Genomic DNA, 24,675 nt, shown 5'->3' on the forward strand with positions numbered 1-24,675 from the left:
GCGCAAGTTCTAGGACAGCCAGGCTGCCTGGAAAGAAAAAAAAAAAGCAGATAGGTAAGTGTAAGTAAAAGAAAGTTTTATAAATTACAGTAATATGAGGGGTGGCGATGGATATAGTTCAGTGGGTCGTGTGCTATCCCAGCATGCACAGTGCCCTGGGTTGGATCTACAGCAACACCTAAATCCCAAATGGCAGTGTATGGAATCTCAGCACCCAGAAAGTGGAGGCAGGAGGACCAGGAGTTCAAAGTCATCCTTGGCCCCATTAGTGTGAGGCTTTCCACCTCAGTCTACCTAATCTAGATAGTTCTTCAGGAGCAGGTCCAGAGATGTGTCTCCTGTGTGATTCTAGATCCTGCCTGTTGACAGTCAATATTAATCACAGTAACTCCTCCCCTTGTCAGCTTGACACCCAAACACATCACTGGTAAGCCATGATGGTCCACCTCTTGTCACCATAGGCTCGTGACGTAATGCAAAGAACATGCTCTTTATGTTCAGTCCAACTTCAGAAAGTGCCTGTAGTCTTTAACAGTTCCAAAACCACTTAACAGCCTAACTTAACAGTGTAAGCTTAACAATTTGAGACTCAGGCACTGTCTTAACTGTGAGCTCTTAAAACATCAAAAAACAAAAACAATAACAAGTTACATGCTTCCAACATATAATGATACAGGATAAACATTTATACTCCGAAAGTGAAGACTGGAGCACAGCAATAAATGATCAGACCAAAGTAAGGTGGAAACCCAGCAGGGAAAACACCAAATTCTGCAGCAATATGTCTAGCATCTAGTGACAGAAGTGTCTGGATCCCGAAAGGCTCCCACAGCCCTACTCCTTTACCCCTACTGTCTGAAGCACGTATAGCCTTTTTCTAGGGCCAGTTCCCCTCCATGCTTTCAGTTTTCCCAGCACACATCCCCTGGTCCTGTCATCTCCAACATCCTGGTGGCTCCACTAAAACCTAGGCTTTCTAGAACTGACCTGAATGCTCCCTCCCTGAGGACTAGACAGGCTTCCAAAAGACAGAGGCAACCAGCTGTCCTACCCACCTATGTCACCTATGAATCACACCAATTACCAGCAGGTCACCATAACCCCTATGGGTAGTGGCGCATGTATCTTGGTGGTAACCAACTGTTCTCTCCGTGGACTTAAGACCTGTTTTAAAAAGGGATACCATGCCTGGTACTGGTAACCTAGGTAACTACTCGGTGCTAGTGAGGCCATGGGCATGGGAGGAGGATCTACAACCTCTAATTTACTAAGCCAGCATAATCCCTACCAACAACCTGTAAGCATTTGTTGAAGGCTAAAAGGAGAAAGCAAGGAGAGAAAGCATGTGAGATCCAGAAGATGGAAAGGAGAGCTATGAAATGCTGCCTTCCTTCCGGACATGACGTGGCTGTGGCTGCCGAGAACCCACAGCAGCTGTAGTTATCTGCCGCACAAAAATGCAGCCCATTAACATTCCATCATAGGTGGTGGAGGGCTCGTACAGCCCCACCCCTCCCCCAAGGAGCTATAGCAGTTAATTTTTGTTAAGGGAGGTGGGTTTATTGGTTACTTTAATATTGCAATCGTTTTGTTGTTTTTTGTTTTTGTTTTTTCCAGACAGGGTTTCTCTGTGTAGTCTTGGCTGTCAAGACCACACCCCCTTCTTGACAACAAACTGTTAAATGTGTGTGTAGCTGCTCTTGCTGCACTTCCCTGGCCTAACCTGGAAGGACAAATTTTGGCAGTGGAGGTGAGTGTAGAGGAACAGAGGCTATGGCTGTTTGTTCTTTTGTTTTTGTTCTGTGTAGCTCTGGCTGTCCTGAAACTCACTCTATAGACCAGGCTGGCCTGTAACTCAGAGATCTGCCTCCCTCTGCCCCCTGAGGGACTGTCCAGCTTTGGTATTTGCTCTTTCTATGTAGTCTCATTTGGCCTTGGCTGGCCTGGGCTGGTTTGGCACTTGCTGTGTATACTTGGCCATGAATTTAACAATGTGCAGGGTTCTTCTGGGCTTCCCAGTATCTCTTAGTACCCCTATGCAGGTCAGAACTGCTGCCACTGAAGTAAGATCCGTACATGCAATGGGATAATGAAATTCTAGGGAGGCAAAGGCTAGGGGAGTCTATTAATCCATCATGCACTCCGGGGTGATAACTATAGCACTAAACTGTGGCCTCAAATAGAACAGACGAACTTTACTGTGTTTCCCTGTGATTTGAACAAGCAGAACACCGAAGTCCGACTTGAATCACAAAACAGTCGTGACCTTTCACTTAATCCTCGAACCTTAGCCAGCGGGCAGGCCTAGAACCTCTTTAAACCCAGGCCTGCTGGGGCCCCAACAAGATTTCTGGCTGCTAATGTGTTTCCCAATCTTCCCCAAAGGAACCTGTGGTCACTTACTGAAGTGGCCACACACTGAATGAAAGGCAATGGTCAGACTCTCAGGGAGTGCTGATCCTGTTTCTGGGCCAGCAACAGCGACAGCGCTTGGAGACTGTCACTTTGTCCAGCAGTGAACTTGGGAGCTTATGGAAATCTGTAACTTGTAACTGGCCTTAGCTACTTTATGGGCTCTTCCTTCCACGCTTCTCCACCCCCTTTCTTTTTTGGAGCATCAGACACACCTTTTATCTGCCCCTCTCCCCCCCCCCCCCAGACTACCACACTTTTAGGGTAAGCGATCTCTTTGTTGATGCCCATAGGACAGCAGTCGTACCTTAAGGCGCACCCTAATTTCCACCCCCACTTTTGCTATTCATCCAGCATCAACAAAGAGGTCACTTCCCCCGCAGGGGGCGGGAGTGCATCTTATGGTCCGAGAAACAAGGTAGATACAAGAGAAAAAAAAGAACAGAAAGAAAAGCGTCAGGGGTTGGAAAGGGAGCATCAGTATCATTAGACTACTTCCTGCTGATTAAGGGGTGGTGAGCTCCTTGGGGCAAGTTTGGTTCTCACAGGATATCTAATTTCTTCTTGGTTTTTCTTTGCGCAGTTAACAAACCAACAGCAACTCACACCCCACCTATGGGGGCCCCTGGCATTTATAAACCCTCTGAAAAGTTCCCAGAATTCCAAACATCACACAATCACAGAAACTGTCCGCAGCTGGCAAAAAAATCACACCTCTCCCACAGCACAAGGCAAATCATAGTCAGCTGCTGCAAAGCAGTCCCATATCCTCACACTTGGGATTAAAACAAAAACATATTCTTATAATATTTGTGGGGTTTTTTTTCTCCCCATGACAGGGTTTTTCTGTGTAGCCTTGGCTGTCCTAGACTCGCTTTGTAGACCAGGCTGGCCTCGAATTCACAGCAATCAGCCTGCCTCTCCCTCCCAAGTGCTGGGACTATACAGGTGGGCCCGGCGTAGTGGCGCACACCTTTAATCCCCAGCACTCGGGAGGCAGAGGCAGGTGGATTGCTGTGAGTTCGAGGACAGCCTGGTCTACAAAGTGAGTCCAGGACAGCCAAGGCTACACAGAGAAACCCTGCCTCAACCCCCCGCCCCCCCCAAAAAAAAAAGAAGAAAAGAAAGAAAGAAAGAAAGAAAGAAAGAAACCAAAATTCTCACTCTATAGACCAATGGCTTTTAGGCTCAGGTTCATTTGCAATGGATCTAATGAGTCTTTAAATATACTGTATGGTTGCCCCACCCCCACCCCTGCTAGTTCTAGAATACTCAATTGCTATAGTTATATTCAGCAACTGGTAGGATGCAGTATTGGCTACTTGGCCTGTGTTGTGAGAGAGTTGAGGGAGAGAATGGGAGAGACGCGTACATGGCTACAATGGAAAGCGTTACAATGTGGTAAGAGGACCTACAGAGCGGGGGGTGGGGGGGGGGGGGTGGGGTGGGGTGGGGGGTGCACAGGAGAAAGGCCTGGTTGGAATGTGTTCCAGTTAATGCAGACTGTGGGATGTGGAGTAAGTAAGTAAAGGAATCCCAAATTAGGATCCCTTGTGGAACTGAAGTGGATGTTTGGGCCCAGGCCTAAAGAGTCCTGTTCTGGGACTAGGATTAGGAATTCAAATCCAGCCTTGCGTACTTAGTAAGATCAGCAAGGGCTACAGGAACTAGGAGTGGTAGTGCCCGCCTTTGATCCCAGCACTCTGGAGGCAGAGGCAAATTGATGAGTTCGAGGATGGCCTGATCTACATAGGGTTCTAGGACAGCCAGGGCTATAGAGAGACCATATCTGAAAACAAACCAAACCAACCAACCAACCAAACAAACAAACAAAAGGCACGAGAGAGGAGGTAGAGGGAAAGAGAAAAGGAGAGAGGGAGGGAGTGAAGGAGGAAGGTAGAGAGACAGAAAGAGAGAGGAGAGACTTTCTTCCCTAATCTTAGGGCTATAATTCATGATAGTGGATTGGTGTAGCATGTGCAAGGCTCTGGGTTTGAGTGCTAATTCTGCAAGAAACAAGCAAGCAAGCAAGCAAGCAAGCAAGCAAGCAAACACGTGGATGGAGTGCTGGGGTGCGATTTTATTTGAGCTCAAGGCCTTGCACATGTGCTCAGCTGGTGAGCTACACTCCCAGGCCGCCTGCCAACCTGTCTTCCTTCTCCCCTTTTTTCCTTTCCTCCCTTTCTTCTTCCCTCTTCCACACCCCTGCGTCTGCTCCCTCCTCCCCCCACACCCCTCTTCCCCAGAAAAGGGTACTTACCATGTAGCCTAGCCTGACTGCAAACATGAGGCAGTCCTCTTGCCTCTGACTCCCAAGCCCTGGGGCTGCAGGCTTGCCTAGTCCTCTTGGCTAGCCATGGCTTTGTTTTTGAGAGTGGCTTGGAAATCTTGTTGCTTCTCTCTTGTCTTTCTTTCTTTCTTTCTTTCTTTCTTTCTTTCTTTCTTTTTTTTCTAGTGATCACATCTCCTCAGAGGGAACATGACTCCTTCTGTCTACAGAAGACTAAATTGATGACAGTTGAGAATGGAACTCAAACGGTGGTCTGTTACTGGGGTTTAAGGAGTGAGACCCCTAAACATGAGGCTTTTGTTGTCCTTCCACTGATCATGGCCCCTGTAGGGAGAGCCTCTCTGGAATTCTGTTATCTGCAGAGCTGAATACATAACCGCCTTCCAAGCCCCCCGCAGCCTCGGGGTCTATCCCAGAACGAAAGACTTCATAGAAGCAGTGGGACAGATGCCTGTAAAACACACTGTCTGATCCTGATTCAAATGCCTAAGAGACGCCTTTCTTCAATCTCCTATACCATTTCATGCAGCCTCAGGTGTTGAGGTCCTCAAATTCCCACCCAACTGGTTAAGGGCAGACCAGTGACAAATGGGTCAGGCTTCACAGCCAGTTTTGTCAGATAATCTTAACATTTTAGGATTGCAAAGGATGTCAGAATTCATGAAAACATAAAGGGAATATTAATTTATTACCAAATCACAAACATCTTGAGAGTGAAAAAGGATGCTGCTAAAGTATACTCCCCGGGAGTCTCGGGAGTGTAGCTTAGCTGTAGCCCGCTTGCCTCGTGTGCATGAAGCTCTGGTTTGCCTACTTAGCACCACGAACCGGACAAGATGGTGTATGCGTGTCATCCCAACACTCAGGAGTAGAAATGTAAGCTCAGTGTTAGTTATGTAGTGAGTTTGAAGCCATGGGACACATGGGACTCAGACTCAAAAAAAGGTACATACATACATATATATACACCATACATCTATATATCTGGTAAAGGATGCATTAATACATACATACATACATCTATATAAGAGTTCATTAATATATACACATGTATGTCTATATAAGGGTATATTAGTTCATACATATACATATCTATACATCTGATAAAGGGTGCATTAATAAATATCTATATATCTGATATGTATGATGGATAACAGGCTTCTGGATAACTTTCTTTTTCTTTCCTCCTCCTCCTCCTTCTTCTTCATTTTTTCTTTTTCGAGACAGGGTTTCTCTGAGTAACTCTGGCTGCCCTAGAATTCTCTCTGTGGACCAGGCTGGCCTTTAACTCAGAGATCTGCCTGCCTCTGCCTCCCAGTGCTGGGATTAAAGGTCTGCATGCCTGGCTTCTGGACAGCTTTCATACTAAACATTTTACTGTTAACTGAGTTTTAGTATATATGTGTGTGTATATATATATATAGTTTCAATCAGAAACAGAGACCCTGTCTTAAAAAACAAGAAAAAGAAAAAAGAAAGTGTTAATTGTAGGCTGTGTTTATCTGTTTACATCATTAATCCCAGCACTCAGGAGGCAGAAGCAGACAGATTTCTGTGAATTCGAGGCCAGCCTGGTCTACAGACCAAGTCCAGGATAGCCAAGGCTACACAGAGATACCCTGTCTGAAAAACCAAAAATAAATAGGTAAATAAATAAATAAATAAATAAATAAATAAAGAAAGAAAGAAAGAAAGAAAGAAAGACAGAAACTGTGCTGGAGTTCTGGAGACTCGTATCAGACTTGGGGATGAGAGGTCCCTCTCCTTTCTTGTGTCCCCATAATTCCTGTATCCTACTCTGCCTCAGTCAGTCTGATTAACTGTAATTATTATTATCTGTTTGTTTGTTTTGAGTGAAAGTCTTATTATGTAGCCCTGGCTGGCCTAGAACTCACCATGCAGATCAGGCTGGCCTTGAACTCAAAGATATCCACCTGCCTTGGCTTCTTGAGTGCTGGGTTAAAAGGTGGGTGCAATCATATAGGTTTAAGCAATGGTTGGATTTTTTGTTTTTTCGAGACAGGGTTCTCCCTGTAGTCCTGGCTATCCTGGACTCTCTTTGCAATCTGCCTGCCTCTGCCTCCTGAGTGCTGGGATTAAAGGTGTGCACCCCCATCCCTGGCTGCAATGGTGGATTTTTATATAACATCTTTCTAGATTAGAGGAGGCCCTAAATCCAGGATCAAATGCCTTTATTAAAGGGAAAAAACTAGCAGAAAAAAAAAAAAAGAAGAAGAAAAGAAAAGAAGAGAAAAGGGGGGGGCACCGAGGATGTAGCTCAGTGGTAGAGAATTTGCCTAGGAAGAAGGTCACATGAACACAGTGGTAGGGACTGGAGTTAGAGAAACCAAAGAACTCCGTAAACAGCAGCGCATACACACACACACACACACACACAGCTCTTGGGGGAGCCTGACAGTGCATTACAGACACCCTGAGTTCAGATTTGTAGCATGCATTAAGGCTGGGGAGTCCTGACTGGGGGAGGGGAGGGAGGTTCTGAGGAGGTGAAGCAGACAAAGAGGCAGGTGCTCAGCTCTCCTTCCCTAAGGCTGTCCAGCTGGGCCTGTGTCTTTTAGGAGGTTAATTGCTAGTGCTGTGTTTCAGGTGAGAAGGAACGTGGCCCTGTAGCAGTTTGCTGACTCCTGGTTACTGCTTTGTCTACAAAGACATTCCCAAACAAAACCCCAAACCAAAGCTAGTTCACAAGTGTGGTTGTAAGCAACAAAACTTACTACTACTTACTACTGGCCGTTGAGTTGCGGGCACTCAGTCCTAGTGTGTGGCTAAGCAGACACTAGGGCTGCCTGCATGCCCACTCTGCAGGCTGGACTGTGGAGAAGCCATTCAACATTCCTTAGTTGGAAGAAATAAAGGTTACCTGAACAGTATTAAATGAACTAATAAATCCTATATTGTGGAGTTAATATATAGATCACACTTGTACCCACGGAGATATGTTGGCCAGCTTCTAGAAATGTCTATTTTCTTTTTATGTTTTGAGACAGGGTCTCATATAGCCCATGCTGGCCTTAAACTTCTGGTCCTCCTGTGTCTACTTCCCAAGGGCTAGGACTACAGGCATTCCTCGGCATGCCTGCTAGATGCTCCTCAAAACATTTTTTAAAAAGACTTATTATTGGGGTGGAGAGATGGCTCAGTGGTTAAGAGCACTGACTGCTCTTCCAGAGGTCCTCAGTTCAATTCCCAGCACCCACATGGTGGCTCAAAACCATCTACAATGTGATCTAATGCCCTCTTCTGTCATGCAGGCAGAGCACTGTATACATAATAATAAATAAATCTTTAAAAAGACCTACTATTTATTAGGTATACAGTGTCCTGCCTGCGTGTAACACCTACAAGACAGAAGAGGGCACCAGATCTCATTACAGATGGCTGTGAGCCACCATGTGGTTGCTGGGAATTGAACTCAGGACCTTCAGAAGAGCAGCTGGTGCTGGTCCTGGGGCTGGTGCTCTTAACCTCGGAGCCATCTCTCCAGCCCCTAGAAACAATTTTTATTATGTTTTATTTATCTTGTGTATGTGGGTGGCATGCCACAGAGCACATATGGTCAGTCACCGCGTGAAGTTGTCCCCTCACCCCATGGGGGCCCAAAGATTGACAGCTGATATTAGCATTGGGCACCTTTACTGATGAGCCAGCCATCTCACTGGCCCCGGAAGCTGTGTTGAAAGAATAAGCTCCTAATACCTCCCCCCCCCCCATTTATTTTCCCCTTTCCTAGTGGGGAGAGTGATTGCCTGAACTGGCAGGAAGTGCAGAAGACAAACACACATACAGGCTTTGAAGGCGAGCTTCCTTCTTCCTCCACTCCCCACCGCGGGTAGGGCAGCTTTCTCCACACTTTCCGTTGGGTTCTCTGGTCCTCGCAGTTTGGTCCTACTAAGAATTTAGAGCCGTTCCCTGAGGGTCTAGAGCGGTTTGCCTACTACTGCTCTCAATATCCCTCCTCAGGCTTAGTCTTTCGGGTGGGGGAGGGTTCGAGACAAGATTTCTCTGTGTAGCCTTGGCTGTCCTGGACTCGATTTGTAGACCGGGCTGGGCTCGAACTCACAGGGATCCGCCTGAGCCACCATGCCCGCCTCCTCACGCTTATTCTTCTTAAAATTGGTTGAGCTTCAACGGATTAGAAGTGCAGGATTTTTCTGTCCTCTGTTCCAGTAAGGGCTAGCACCATAGCGGCGTGGGACGTGGACTCCTGAGAAACACGTGCCAGTTGGATGAAGGTTAGCGTTTGCGCAGCGTATTCTGCAGTGTGTGCTGCTCTGTGTGTGTGTGGGCGGATGCAAGGGGAACTTAGACTAGAATCTCCTCCAGGGAGGGGGGCGTGTGATAAACAGCCTCTGGGGTGTCCCGTTCCTCCCCCCCCCTCTCGTCCGCCCCTTTAAAGAAAGGGTTTATAAAAGATCTGGCTATGTAGCCCAGACTCATCTCCTCTGGATCCTTCCAAGTGCTGGCATTCCAGTCCTGCGACACAACTACTCCAGTCTTCTGAGTCTATTCTGTGCCTGGGAGGTGGTGGCAGAGGGCTAAGGCGACTTGTAGGGAGAGAACGAGCCAGCTTTCTCCTTCCTTGACCCAGGGCCGGCTAGGGCAGAGAAGGGAGGTGTGGGAGATCTGGGAGCGGCGGGCGGTGTGTGACAGCTCACCCTTGCTCTCTGCAGTTTCCTCCTCCCGAAAGCCCTTCCCAGGAGGTCGTGTTGTACGCTCACAAACAAGATCTTCCACAGTGTCTTGGAGACGTCAGTGGTCCATTCTGTGAGTGAAGATGAAAAGTCGGCAACCGAAAGGACCTTTGCTGGAGCGGAGGGCGGTAGGGGGCGGTGGGAGGCGGGGGGGGGGGGAAGTGGGGCAGAGGGCGGTGGCTCACTAGGCAGCGGCGCCCCCGGGACGCGGTCAGGCTAGGGAGCTCCCCGTTGGGTGGCGAGGGGGGTGGGGCAAGGGCAGAGTGCAGAAAAAGGGTGCTCGGCTCGCGAAAGCCTCTGGCTACCCGCATAGCCCACAGCCTACGCCGAGGTGCAAGGAGCCTGCAGGGATCCTGCCCGAGGGCCTCGGTGAGTCACCAGGGGGTTGTCGCAATCGCTACTAGGAGGAAATCAGGCCCGGGGTGGGGCGCGTTCCTGGATGCCTTCCTGCGCTCGGACCGCACCAGGGTGTCCCCCTAGATCGCAGCCAGCTGAGTCTTCTTTCCAGAGACGCTCAGGTCTGCACCGACTGCGGTGGCCACAGCTTGGCCTGAGCCTCTAGTAGAGAGTTAGTCTGCGGGGACAGCGGGGAGCCAAGAGGAGGAAGGAAGGAGATCACAGTAGTTTTAAGAGTTTTCTTTTGCCATCCTCACCCCCTTCGCACCGCAGAGCTGAAGGGAGCGAGGCAGGAGGCGCTGAGTCCCTGGAGCCTGAACTCAGGGTTGGAAGCTGTTTTCCGAGCGGCAGCTTGATTGCCTGGGATCTCCTGGGGACCTCTCCCAGAGGGCGTGCCGAGACATGGAAGGCGCAGACCTGGCGGTGAAGCTCCTCTCCACCTGGCTGACGCTGGTGGTCGGCCTCATCCTGCTGCCTTCGGCCTTCGGGTTATCTCTGGGCATCTCGGAAATCTACATGAAGATCCTGGTGAAAACCTTGGAGGTCAGTGAGGGGGGGGGCGGGGGGGGAGGATGCCCAGGTTGCTCTGAGGATTTAGGGAGCCAGGAGTGGCGGGGGTGGGGGTGGGGTTGAGAGTTATTTGAGCCAACGTGGGCTGTGTGAATGTGTGTGTCGGGATGGGAGGGAACCCTGTCAGTTTGTGGTCTCTTGTAGCAAGAAAGCAGCCCCTCTATATGCGGTAAGAGCCAGGCTGATCCCAGCCACGTACACCAGTCCACCTTACAGGAACCGGTTCACCTCCGCTCTGTCCTAACTACTACTTTTTACTTACTAGATTAACTCTATGACAACCGTTTGCTTTATCAGCGGATTTATTACCCACTATGCCTCGAGGGCTGTCACCTCACTCCGAGTTTTTACAGCCCCAGGTTTCAGAGGTCCTTTTGTGACTACAGAGGCATCGTGTTCCACTGCATGCCTAAGATAAGAACCAAGTGACTGGGTGGTAGAAAATAATCTGATTTTATTTTAGTGGAGTCATGGGGATTTTTATCTAACCAGGGACACTGGAATACCATCGCAAGGGTTTCTTCTCTGACCTTAGCTTGGCCTTGGGTTTGTTTCCAGACTCCACAGACAAAGGTGTTAAATTCAATGAACGGAGTGGCAGGAAGAAAGACTTCACCTTACGGTTATATAGTAAAATTCAGGAGGCCTGTTCAGACGGGGTGGCAAGTGCTGTGAGATTCAGAGTTCAAAGGTTTGTTTGAATTAAGTGTGACAAATATCAGGGAAGAGAGGCCCTGTGGGCTGTAGAGGTTTGCCTAGAGATTTGGTACCTAAATCTCATCCCTGTTTCTCATTATCTGATCTAGCAAAGCTATCCAACTCCCGTACTTTATACGACCCATCTACAAAATAGGAGCAACAACACCCATGTACATATAGTGGTTGTTGTTTGGTTTTCTTTTTCGAGACAGGATTTCTCTGTATAACAGAGCCCTGGATGTCCCAGACTTGCTTGGTAGACCAGGCTGGCCTTGAATGCACAGTGATCCTCCTGCCTCTACCTCCCAAGAGCTGCGATTAAAGTTGTGGCCACCATGACTGCCGTTGCATATAGTGTTTGTTTGTTTATTTGTTTGTTTGTTCGTTTTGGTCTTTGAGATAGGCTGCCACTCTTGGAGCCCTAACTGGCTTTGAAGTTCTTGACCATCCACCCACCTCAGCCACCCAATTCTGGTATTACAGACAGGAGCCGTCACACTTAGCTTTTCCACACCATCGTTCTTAAGAGTGCAACTACATCGCTATACCAAGCCCTCAGAGAGCTGCCTCTGGAGGTTAGGTGTTCTGTCTGTTATGAGCAAATGGAACAGTATGATTGTTTAAGAGTCGGCTGTCTTCGTTGCTGCAGCTTCTCTATTGCCACATGTGGATGGTTTGGCCTGAACTTTTTGTCCTCCCGTAGGACTTGGCTCTGTCCCTTCTTCCTTCTTGGTAAAGGAGTGACTCCGAGATACACATCTCTCCCCCATGGCTGCCCGCTGCCTCCTAATGCTTTCTTCTAAGTCCTTGTTGGACTTTCTCTCCGTGGCTGTTTCTTTGCTGAGTCCTTGAAACTATGTTAGATTCTGTATCCCCAGTCTGCCCCACTCTTCCACTTTTCCAAGATGGCATCTCACTATGTAGTTCCGAGTGGCCTTGGACTTTGGATCCTGCTGCCTCAGGCTCCCAAACACTGACATAAGAGGTGGGTGCCACCTTGCCAGCTGGCCCTCAAAGCTTTAAAGTCTGTTCTTTTCTTTTCTTGTTGCCGTTACCTGGTGCGGTGGCACTATACTCCGAGTCTTAGTTTCCTCCCTTGCTTAGGTGTGCTTCAGAAAGCTAGCTCCATGTACAGCAGGCGATCCTCTGCAGCCCGGGCTCCTGAAATGACTGAGCTGGCTTCCAGGGCAGCAGTGTGCTCTGGAGGACTAGATAGGGGAAAACACACGCTGGCTTCCAGGTGCTTATTACTGTCTTCTTGCTTTAATCTTTCTGGACAGCTAAAGAGATCGGAGGGAGGGCGTTTCTGCCTACCTGTTCTCAGCTGGTAAATTACTGTATTTGATGAGATGGCTGCCAATCCAGCTTCTGGCTTTGAGTTTGTTTGACAGGGACCTGAGAGTTTTCTATTTAGAGCAGAAAGAAACTTCAGAGAAGATTTTGATTTCTCTCCACATGTGCATGAGTTTAAACCCAAGCAACACACATGCCACACACACGCCTCATACACATACCACATACCTTTACCACACTCACACTACACACACACACACACACACACACACACACAAAAGGACATTATACACCTACCCACCTCCAAACCATTGTCCATGTGTGTTTACTTTAAATATTTTACTGCTAATAGGTGGCTTTTTAAACGACCATACTCAAATCTGGAGGTTGAATTGGGTTTGGATGTCTATTGAATAGCTTACTGTGGCTGTTTGTTATAGTGTCAGGTAGCTCACTTGAAATCACTGCCTGTGTAATCCTACAATACCAGGGAAGCTGAGACAGGGGCATGACTTTCAGCTTGAGGGCAGCCCATTACAAAGTGAGATCTTGTCTTTTAAAAAAAAATTCTGTGAACCATCTTGATGGCCCATAAAAATTGTAATTACTGGGGCTTGAGAGATGGCTCAGTGGCTAAGTGCTGCTGGCTGCTGACCATGGACTGCTCCTCCAGAGGACCTGGCCTCTATTCCCAGCACCCACATGGACTGTAACTCCAATTCCAAGGGGTTTCAGTGCTCTCTTTTGGTCTCTTCAGGCACTGAACATATGTGGTGAACAGACAGACATACATGCAGGCAAAATACCCATACACATAAAATAAATAAATCTTAAATAAATTAAAATATATTTAATAATAATAATAATAATAATAATAGGAACAGGGCCTAAAATTATTTTAATTGTTACATGTTCTCCTTAATATATAGATTTATATAGGTGCATAAAGATACATATGGCATAAAAGTAGGAAAGCCTATCTGAGGAAGGGAAGAAACTAGTGGAAAAAGAAGCAGGTTTGTTGTAATTATGGTCAAAGTAATGATGCAGCAGAATGGAAACATCTTCATGAAGTGTGTCTCATGTACCCTGAGTCCGTGCTGACACAGTCTAAGTAAGTTATTAACAGGGAGAAACAAACCCTTTTGATCTGTGAAAACATACTATGCTAAACCCTATAAATACCAGCACAGAGGTAGACATATTCCCTGTCACCAGACGTAGTGGTCATGCCTATAATCTCAGCATTCAAAAGGCTGAGACAAGGCTGCCGCAAGTTTGAAGCCAGGTTGAGCTGCAGAGTGAGTGAGATCCTACGTCAAAGGAGGGAAAATCAGAAGACCGGTGAAATGGCATTTGTCACCCAAGCCTGAAGACCCGAGTTTGGTCCCCGGAACCCACGATGGAGTCCTCGGGGAGGAGGGGAAGATGACAGGGCTGTCTCGGGCCTGCACACACATGCTGAGGTGTAGATGCCCTGAGACATTCTAGAAGATGCTACATTTTATGTAAGTAATGACAGTTTTAGCCGTCATTTGACAGACCCTTTCCCTCCTTCCTTTTCCCCGGCTTTTCTTTCATTAAGTAGGACAGGATCTCCTTGCAATGTGGCATTAAGATAGTGACAGATAGCATCAAGTACTCTTGCTTTGGTTTTTTTTTTTACTTTACTTCTAATTTGAAAAATTGTTACATTTATTTATTTATTGTGTGTATTGCACGTGTACTTCCACTATTATTTTTTTGAGCATCTACTGCATGCTGCCTTCTTTGTTGCAAGGCGTCCCTAGATATGAATACAATGTCTCTGATATGGCAAGCTATTTGAAGACAGGCCTTGAATATTTGGGGTAGAATAAGTTCAGGGAGTCTCTCGTCTCATATACCCCTAAGAGATTTCTAAGGGGTACAGAAGATCCTGCTAGGCAATATGTATGCCAATGATTAGTTAATAATGGGGGAAGTTGTTTTGGGGATACAAACCAAAAAGTAAAACTTGAGACTGAGGAGGTGTGTGGAGGAGAAAGGGGTAGAATGTATGAGTTAGAGTTTCCAGCGTGTGTGTGTGTGTGTGTGTGTGTGTGTGTGTGTGTGTGTATGTGTGTGTATGTGTGAATGTGTGTGTGTGTGTGTGTGTATGTGAATGTGTGTGTGTGTGTGTGTGAATGTGTGTGTGTGAAGGTTTCATGTGTATCCAACAGGAGTGTAGGTTAAATATTGCAAGGTGCCCCCTGCTCTCAACCGTCCAAGTTAATTTTAGATTAGTGATTAAGGTTGAGAGTAGGGAGGGATTGCTTTTCCGATGGCTTGAGGTTTATGATTAGAAAGAAAGCAGGAATAGGAAAAAAAAATGTAGAATTATTGTCAGGAAGTAAGTGAGAGGGCTGTGGGCCCAGCTCAGTAGAGTGCTTAGCCAGCTCGGCTCCAGGTTCTTTGGCGGACCCTAAAAGAAAGGGCTTTGTGAGGTGCAAATTGTTTCCAATAATGCAGGCCCTATAAGGAGTAGCTCCCTCCCTCCCTTTTGAGGAACAAAATGGAGGCATGGACAAGTTCTCCGGTGCTTCTGGATCTGTGGTCTCTGGTGAGGTATTTTATCACAGCCTTGGCTTCTGGGTGTATAGATTGGGGTGTATCCTATTGGGTTGTTCTGGGGGGGGGGGGCGGAAACTAGGAGATGAGATGCAGGTGCTTCTCATGCGGTTGCTGCTGAGTTTTAAATAGAGTTTAAATTGAAACTATAGGGCAGACACCATATTGTTTGTTCACAGGAGATGAGGATTTGCTGTGTTCACATTGATGGGTGAACAGGCACTCAGATGATTCTTCTTACCTATTGTGTACTCTGTTTCTTTACTCTCTCTTCCATCCACCAGAGATTTTCCATCTTTTGAGAGAGGCCTGGCCCATAATTCCCAGGAGGCTATTACCACGTTCGTATAAGAGATGCTCTCTCTGATGTTGGAAATAGAGTTGGTGTGCTAGACGGCCCAGGCTGTTTATGAGAGCAAGGACAATAAGGAAAGCTGGCTTTTCATTTATCTTAATTCTCCAAGGGCCTGTCATTATTCTTATTGATTCAGGGTGGGACTTCAGTAGCAAGCAGCTACCAGAGGGAGAACTGAGTTTTCAGTGTGAATCTGGAGCCAGGATCTTTAGTCTGCCAATATGATTTAAACTCTGGCAAGAAGCACTCATTTGGCTACAGATAGCAACAGTCAGCTGTTATTTTTGTAAATCTTACAATTTGCATTTATTTTATTTTATTCATTTTCCTTATCTCCCCATATTTTGTTAATCCTTGAATCTTGTGTGTGTGTGTGTGTGTGTGTGTGTGTGTGTGTGTGTGTGTTCATTGGTGTTTTGCCTACATGCATGTATTGTTAGGGCATTATATCTCCTGGAACTGGAGTTACAGACAGTTGTATTGGGTGCTGGGAATTGAACCTGGGTCCTCTGGAAGAGCAGCTGGTGCACTTAACTTCTGGGCCATCTCACCAGCCCCTAATCCTTAAATCTTTACAGCATAAAACTTAGACATTATAATTGCCTAGGATGAGACCCTTACAGCTCTGCAAGCTTTTGGTTTGTCTTAAAAGTCAGGCTCGAGGGTCGAAGGTGCAGCTCAGTTGATGGAGTCGTCTCCTGGCGTGTATAAAGCCCTGAGTTTGATACCTGGCACCACATAGATGGGGTAACCTGGCATATGCCTATAATCTCAGCCCTTGGAGGCAGAGGCAAGAATACATGCATACATACATACATATACACACATACATACATATATATATGTATGTCACTAATAACTATAAAAGAAAAGATGATGAGTATGAGAGGGAGTGGTGGGTGACATGGAACGTGGGAAATGGTGGGGTGAACATGATGTGAATGTGGTATTTGTGTATGCAATTTTCAAAAGGAGAAAAAAAATTAAGGTTATCTTCATCTATACAGCCTGGAAAACTTGAGAGCTGTTTTTGTTTTTGTTTTTTTTTAAATGTGGCTTGAAAGTAATTTTAGTGATTTTCTCTCTTTCAGGCTTTAGAAATTAAGTGATGATCAGCTTGATAGACCTATGCCTTTTAGCTTTCCTTGAGATTTAGACAGGTGTGGGTGTACAGCAGTAGTCGTTGTTAAAGCTGCTCCTGTGCTCCTGGGCCCTCTTGTCTGCATGGTCTTGAGGCAGAAGCATTCTGAGACCATCCTGAAGAGACTTGGAGTCTCCAGAAGAACTCTACTTCCTCTGTATTGGGGCTGCCCGACTCGGGTGCACAGGCTGGTAAAAGATAAATAGCTGCCTGTCGGGAGCTGCGCTGATGGTGAGGGAGACTGCTCGTTTTTGGTACCTAAACCAAGTGTTATGCGTGTGTGGAAGAAGGAGAAATCTATCAGAATTGCTTTGTATTCTACCCTCTGGAGGGCGCCGCGAGGCAGTCTCTCTCCTTGAATGCTCCCCCTCATGCCCCACACCCCTACACTTAGGCCTGAAGCTAAGGACTTGCACAGCTAGGCGAGTCCTCTCTCCCACTGAGCTACCTCCCCACTCCTCATTTTACTTTGTATCTTGAGATGGAGGTCTCACTAAGTTGCTCAGGCTGGCCTTTCAATCACCAGAGTTAGTGATTAGTTATGTTAGATAGGCCTGGAATTGATGATTCCTTCTGCTTTAGTCTCCCAAGTAGCTGGCCTTAAAGATCTGTGTCACAGGCCTTGCCTGGCGCTGTAATCTTTACTGGCACCTTTTGGTACTGACCCTCCTAGGAGAGATGATGAAACAGATGCCCTGAGAGCTTAAAGTCTCAGCTGGGAAACAGGAGTACAAATTCCTCCCGACACCAGGGCACCTACAATGCTTCCTTGCTTTCAGTGGTGAACAAGCGACAGTGGAAACTGGCTGCCTACTATATGCAGGTTCCCAGGCAGCTGTTGTCTCCTACAGGTTCCCAGGCAGCTGTTGTCTGCTACAGGTTCCCAGGCAGCTGTTGTCTGCTACAGATTCCCAGGCAGCTGTTGTCTCCTACAGGTTCCCAGGCAGCTGTTGTCTGCTACAGGTTCCCAGGCAGCTGTTGTCTGCTACAGGTTCCCAGGCAGCTGTTGTCTCCTACAGGTTCCCAGGCAGCTGTTGCCTGCTACAGGTTCCCAGGCAGCTGTTGCCTGCTACAGGTTCCCAGGCAGCTGTTGTCTGCTACAGGTTCCCAGGCAGCTGTTGTCTGCTACAGGTTCCCAGGCAGCTGTTGTCTCCTACAGGTTCCCAGGCAGCTGTTGCCTACTACAGGTTCCCAGGCAGCTGTTGTCTGCTACAGGTTCCCGGGCAGCTGTTGTCTGCTACAGGTTCCCAGGCAGCTGTTGTCTCCTACAGGTTCCCAGGCAGCTGTTGTCTGCTACAGGTTCCCAGGCAGCTGTTGCCTACTACAGGTTCCCAGGCAGCTGTTGCCTACTACAGGTTCCCAGGCAGCTGTTGTCTGCTACAGGTTCCCAGGCAGCTGTTGTCTGCTACAGGTTCCCAGGCAGCTGTTGTCTCCTACAGGTTCCCAGGCAGCTGTTGCTTACTACAGGTTCCCAGGCAGCTGTTGTCTTCTACAGGTTCCCAGGCAGCTGTCGTCTACTACAGGTTCCCAGGCAGCTGTTGTCTGCTACAGGTTCCCAGGCAGCTGTTGTCTACTACAGGTTCCCAGGCAGCTGTTGCCTACTACAGGTTCCCAGGCTGGTGTGGTCTCCTACAGGTTCCCAGGCAGCTGTTGTCTGCTACAGGTTCCCAGGCAGCTGTTGTCTGCTACAGGTTCCCAGGCAGCTGTTGTCTGCTACAGGTTCCCAGGCAGCTGTTGTCTACTACAGATTCCCACGCTGGTGTGGTCTACTACAGGTTCCTAGGCAGCTGTTGTCTGCTACAGATTCCCAGGCAGCTGTTGTCTACTACAGGTTCCCAGGCAGCTGTTGTCTGCTACAGATTCCCAGGCAGCTGTTGTCTCCTACAGGTCCCCAGGCAGCTGTTGTCTACTACAGGTCCCCAAGCAGCTGCCTACTACTGGTTCCCGTTGGCACTGAAGGTCTGCTTCTCCATCCGTATGTCTTGAGCAGTGTTTGTGAGGCAGACCCTTGGCACTCTCACCTGGGGAAACCTTATGTACTCTCAAATGCTCTTTGTAATGTGATTTGTCTTGCTCTTTGAAGGATGTGATATTTTATTTGAAGAATGTCACTATATATGACAAAATATCACAGGCTGAGCAGGCCAAGCATCAGGGATTTACTTTCTCAGGGTTCTGGAGACTAGAAAGAGTCTTAAGTCAGAGAGTCCATAGGACTGGCTTTATTTCTCACTGTGTCTTCAGTCTTCACACGCACCCCTGACATATTTTTCTTTCTTGTGTGCATACAAGTGTGTGCATCCTTGTGTGTGAATGTGGGTGCCTTTGTGACATGCATGTAGAGGTGTCAACCTTGGGTGCCAGTCCTTTCTTATGTCTTTGAGACAGCGGTTCTTACAGTGTATGCCTGAAGTTAGCCAGCCAGTCCTTCTGTGGATTCTTCCGTTTCTGCCTCCCAATAATCATGTAGGAGAGCTGGAATTGCAGATGCTTGCCAACACATCTGGCTTTTATGTGGGTTCTTGGGATTTGAACTCAAATCCTCAGACTTGCACAGCAAATATTTTAACCAACTAAATTATCTCCCCATTTCCATCGTTGGTATTTCTTTGGATGTCCAAATTTTTTCTTAGAAGACCACTCATCTGATAAGATTAGGGCTCAATTTAAGGGTTTCACTTTAGACTAATCACAGTTTTAAAAGAGCATATCTTCTCTTATTCAGCATGTGAATTCTGGAGGATTCATAGCTAAACTCTTAATTCCTAAAAATGTAGATGTCTTCCGTCATTAGTGTGGAATAATTGTTCTAGTAAAGGTATCTTTATATGATATATAAAATTAGATGGCCACAATAGAAAGGAGAGTTCTAATAATAAATAATTTATCACTCATACAAACTTATTTTATACCATCTTTGGTTTCCTTATGAAATGATAATTGATGCCGAAGCTTTAGGGGAAAACAATGAAAACTAACCTTTAGCTCAGTTGTGTTGGGGGCTGGCCTGATTTTGATGCTAATTAATAAAAAGCCATCACACCTGGGCAGGGCAAACGAGATAGTGTAGGTAAGGTTCCAGGGCTTAGAGAGACAGGGAGAACCTTGGGAAGAAGAGAGACCTGAGGAGAAGAGAGGAGGAGGCCGCCATGGTTAGATGGAAGAGAAGCACGTGGCCAGCATGGACAGGGATTTGGCCCAGATGAAGAATGCTAGCAAGTATATGGGATTATGGATGGGAGGTAGCTTTATAGACAATATTAGAAACAGATGGCATTCTATGGGAGGTAGTTTAGAGGATTGATATCTCCCCTGCCCCAGGTTAACTAAGGCTATTTTAAAATATAACAGGTGTCTGTGTCTTGATTGATTGCTAGCGGGTAATACTGATGTAATAATAAGTATAGGCATGATAATAAACAATTATTAGGCCGAACTGATAAATTAAAAACAACACAGTTGAGAAAAGACAGGAGTCCAGAGTTCAGTGCCTCCTCCTTGAGTAAGAATAGAACCGATGCAGCCAGATTAAGAGTGAGTTTTACAGAGCTGGGTGTGGTGGCTCACGCCTTTAATCCCAGCACTCAGAAGTCAGGGGCAAGGAGATCACTCTGAGTCTGAGGTCCAGGCCAGCCAAGGCTACACATAGAAACCCTGTCTCAAAAAAAAAAAAACTAACAAAACAAGCAAACAAACAAACAAACAAACCACCAGTGAGGTGGGCTGCTGGAGGGCTGGGCAGGGCTGGCTCTGTGCACTGTGCACAACCCTGATGGAGTCATACTCCTTGACCTTTCATGCATATTTATTCTTAATCAGTTGTTTTGGTATTATTTGAAAAAAAAATAAGTGTTTAATTTCTCTGTTTAACACACACATATAAACCTTTCTGGTCTCTTTTTGTATATTAATAAATCTGTCTTTTTGTCCCTTCATGGGTAAGCAGAAGTTTTTTTTTTTTTTTAATTTGCCTGATGTAATTGTCTCAGAGGCTCCCTGCTGTATCTGCTAACTTAGGCCTAGTCCTGGAAGCTTCTAGCCCCCATACAGTCTAATCTAGTCCTAGAACGCTTCCAGACTCTGAGACTTAACTGCTGAATAAGGTCACATTTTCTTGTTCTTTCTGAACTCTGGCTGGCTGGTTCAACTCAGCTGTTTTGCTCAAACTCCTCTCCCAGCTGGTTTCTCACTGAATTGCTCTGCTCGGCCTCTAAGCTAACTCTGGCAATCTCTTCTAAACTTCTGGCTCCTTCTCATTCTCTGGCTCTTTCTGCTTCACCTGTGTCCAGCTTGTTCTCTCTTCAGCCTCTCTATAAGACTCTCCCTGGAAAACTGCCTCTGAATTCTAAAAACTGAACTGCCACAAACTCAACCCCACTGCACTGTCTCTCAACCCACTGACACCACCTAACTGCCTGAACAGCACTGACTAGGACTCAGAGATCTGCGTGCTTTTATCTCCTGAGTGCTGAGGTTAAAGGCGTGTACTACTACTACACCTGGACCTAAGTTTTTCTTTATCTGAAACTTGATCTATACCAAGCCGTCCTTGAACTCAGACATCTGCTTGCCTTCGTCTCCGGGGATTACAGGCGTGTCTGCATTCCAGCAGGATCACACTGTCTTTGGATGTGATCCCTTACCAGAGCAGCCATGTTCTGAATTAAAATTCCCCTACAGGGTGATTATATCTAGTTATAATTATCTCAATGCATTTTGCCTCTTGGTTGGGTCTTTCCTTTTCCTTTCAGATTAGTCAATTTAAACATTAGTGTCTAGGCTGGGCAGTGTTGGCACTGCTAATCTTCTGGGTTTAAGGCCGGCTCGAACTATAGTCTACATAGTGAGTTCCAGGACAGCCAGGGTTAAAAAACCTTGTGTTAAAAAAAAAGGCATTAGTATCTGAATTGTAGCCTTAGATATTATTTTAATTGCTTTTTAAGATAAAGTTATCTATGTATCTATATATGTATGTATGTATTATAAATGTATTATGTATCTATCTATCTGTCTAGATGTATCTATACCTCTCATCTCTATCATCTATGTATACATGTATGTATCTGTCTGTTATCTATTTATAATGTCTATCATCTATGTGCTGCTGAGGACTCAGGGTCCTGAGTGTGCTGGGCAAGCACTCTATCACTGAGCTGTATCTCTAGCGCTTAATTACTAAATTTAAAACTCAAAACCTGACCAACTAAGAGGGGCAGGGTGTGGTATTTGCAGATTCTTTAAATGCTATGTTCAAAAAAAAAAATCCACATGTACCTTTTTTGTTTGTTTGTTTTGATTTTTGTTTTTTTTGTTTTTGTTTTTTTCCTAGACAGGGTTTCTCTATGTAGCCCTGGCTGTCCTGGAACTCACTCTGTAGACCAGGCTGGCTTTGAACTCACAGGCCTCTGCCTCCCTCATCCTGGTATTAAAGGCCTGTGCCACCACGCCTAGCTCAAGTTGATTTTTTTTGAGATGGTATTTAAAGACTCTGCAGATACTGTTCCTTCCCCTTTGGTTGGTTTGGGTTGGTTTTGGTTGGTTGAGTTTGGGGTTGGTTTGGGTCTGGTTGGCCTTTTTCAAACCAACGCTGTTGAAGCCGTCATCTGCTGCTCCCTTGCAGTGCTTGCTTCACAGTTCTCTTGAGAAGTAACTTAAATGTTTACTAGGGCATCATCAGTGACAACTGTAGGAACACACAAAGGACTAGTGGGGCCCGGCATGGTGGCACATGCCTTTAATCCTAGCACTCGGGAGGCAGAGGCAGGTAGATTGCTGTGAGTTAGAGGCCAGGCTGGTCTACAAAGCAAGTCTAGGACATCCAAGGCTAACACAGAGAAACCCTGTATAAAAAAAAAACAAAAAAAAAAAAAACCAAAAAAAAACCAAAAAAAAGAGTATGGAGTAGGGAGGCTCTGATGTTGTATGTCTCGAAAAACAAAAACAGACAAAAACAAAACCAAACAAACAAAAAACAAGCAACTACTGGTAATCCCACTGGGTGAGAATAAGACCACTACTGCAAAGTTTGATACTGTCCAGTTCTGTACCCAGGACCCCCAAAGAATGGCTGATAATTATGTTAGTGTGGTGCATATAAAGGCAAAACCCACAAGTCTACGAACTTCCTGCCTTCGTCCAATCGGGGGCAAGCATACATCCTGACACACTTCCTGCCTACATCCCTCTGGGGGTATCTCCTTAATTCGGACAGTGCCTGGCCTTAGTGTTTAAATTCACTTCTGTGTAAGTGTGTTTCAGTGTTAACATGTGTCTGTGGAAGAGTTTCAACGAATGCTTCTTGTTTTGAACAGTGGGCCACATTACGAATTGAAAAAGGAGCCCCGAAGGAGTCAAGTCTTAAAAACTCAGCGTCCGTGGGTAAGTCTTCCTTGTCATGGTGATTGTTTATGTCCTCAGACTGAATGGTTTAGAGCCGCCCAACTTGAAGTTGGTCTATGCAGAGAGCGATGTCTTCCGGAGGCCTCAGGTTATTCAGAATTTTGTCCATAACGTAAAATAGCAGCTGCCTGAGTTTTGATAGAGGATTATCAGGGGATTGGGCAGTACATGTTAGCTCCTGTGTGTTCTTCCACATGTTATTTTATCTCCAAAGACTACATTTGGAGAGCGTACTCATGGCTTTAACGATGTCAGGAATTAGCCATGCATCATGGCCCCCAGCACTCAGGGAGGCAGAGGCAGGTGGATCTCTGTGAGTTCGATGACAGCCTGGTCTACAAAGTGAGTCCAGGACAGCCAGGGCTATGCAGAGAAGCCCTATCCTGAAAATACAAAAGAGAAAAAAAAAGATGTCAGGGATTAAAAGAGGTACGGGTAGGCAGCGTGTGCTTTGTTACAGTGTCCTACAAGCTAATATTCAGCTTATTTACATCTGATAATAATGGACATGGCATAGTTTCCCATGGTTCTATGTGCTCACTACTTGTTTACTTGGTTTTGTATATTTTGGGGGGGGCGTGGTTGTTGTCTTTGTTACATTTTCCAGTTGCTGTAGATTATATGGCCGTCTTAATTATTCAGTATTACACAATTAGAATTTCTATATTTTATACATATATCATTGCTGTTGGAGCTTTCTAATCTTTACGTTGGAAATTTTGTTAACATAAACATTGGTTGTTGTTATCATCATCATCATCATCATCATCATCATCATCATTATTATTGTTATTATTATTATTATTATTTTGATGTTTCCAAAACAGGGTTTCTCTGTAGTCCTAGCTGTCCTGGAACTCTCTCTGTAGACCAGGGTGGCCTTGAACTCAGAGATCTGCCTGCCTCTGCCTCCACTGCCTGGCATGGTAATGATTATTTTTTTAATCTTAGCTTTTGACTTGTTTTTCAGCTTTGCTTGTGTATATGTTTTGATGGTATCAGTACATCCTTTATTTTACTTTGATCATTTAGATCTTAATTTTGAGACTGAATAATTTTTTTCAGGAGGGTGGGTTGGGGCTGTTTGTCAGTTTTTTAAAATCACTATAACAAGACACAGTATGGGCTTCTCTATTGAGGTGCAAGAGCAGGGTGTAGCACTCAGCTCTGAGAGGATCCCCTGCTGGATGATGGAGCCCATGGGGTACATGGAGACGGAGGCCTCTCCCTGTTAGATGTTGGAACTGATGGGGATATGTGGAGCAGGAAGCCTCTCCCTGCTGGATGATGGAGCCCATGGGCATATATGGAGCAGGAAGCCTCTCCCTGCTGGATGATGGAGTCCATGGGCATATATGGAGTAGGAAGCCTCTCCCTGCTGGATGATGGAGCCCATGGGCATATATGGAGTAGGAAGCCTCTCCCTGCTGGATGATGGAGTCCATGGGGGTACATGGAGCAAGAAGCCTCTCCCTTTGTGAGACAGAAGCAGACAGTGACTCAGGGGTCACTCATACCTACGGGTACTGTCACACACAGGACTGCAGGAGAAGCATTGCCTTCATCTCTTCCCAGCTGATGACCCAGGGATTCATTCTAGGCCCCACTCATACAGGTCCACCACAGTTTGGCACTGTCACACTGAGGGTCAGTCCACTAACGTGAGCCTTTGAGGTTTATACTTAAGCCACACCAGAAACTAATTGGAGTAGCCAGGAGTTAGAACCTAGAAGTTGAGGTTCTTGCAAGCTTTCATTTTAAGTTCTCCTTTTGCCCCCTTTTTTGTTTTTTAAGACAGAGTTTTCTCTGTGTAGCCTTG

At 46.3% G+C, this 24,675-nt stretch overlaps 1 protein-coding gene across 6 annotated transcripts in view; it reads left to right on the top strand.

The window, feature by feature from the left end:
• The first annotated feature begins 8,936 nt into the window (after positions 1–8,936).
• The window catches only part of GPAT3 (glycerol-3-phosphate acyltransferase 3), a 56,357-nt gene continuing 40,618 nt past the window's right edge, over positions 8,937–24,675 (top strand). The window contains exons 1-4 of one of the 6 annotated variants that reach the window (XM_084759968.1): positions 8,937–8,955; positions 9,394–9,487; positions 10,084–10,353; positions 22,769–22,835. In XM_084759968.1, the coding sequence (XP_084616094.1) occupies positions 10,213–10,353; positions 22,769–22,835 (208 nt within the window). In that variant the 5' untranslated portion in view covers positions 8,937–8,955; positions 9,394–9,487; positions 10,084–10,212. Of the gene's footprint in view, positions 8,956–9,114; positions 9,488–9,652; positions 9,788–10,083; positions 10,354–22,768; positions 22,836–24,675 lie in introns of those variants that run through there. The other 5 variants (XM_084759971.1, XM_084759967.1, XM_084759969.1 and 2 more) reach the window with 5 other exon arrangements.

Source organism: Acomys minous (assembly GCF_964271855.1).
Source record: "Acomys minous genome assembly, chromosome: 15".
NCBI classification, from domain to species: domain Eukaryota; kingdom Metazoa; phylum Chordata; class Mammalia; order Rodentia; family Muridae; genus Acomys; species Acomys minous.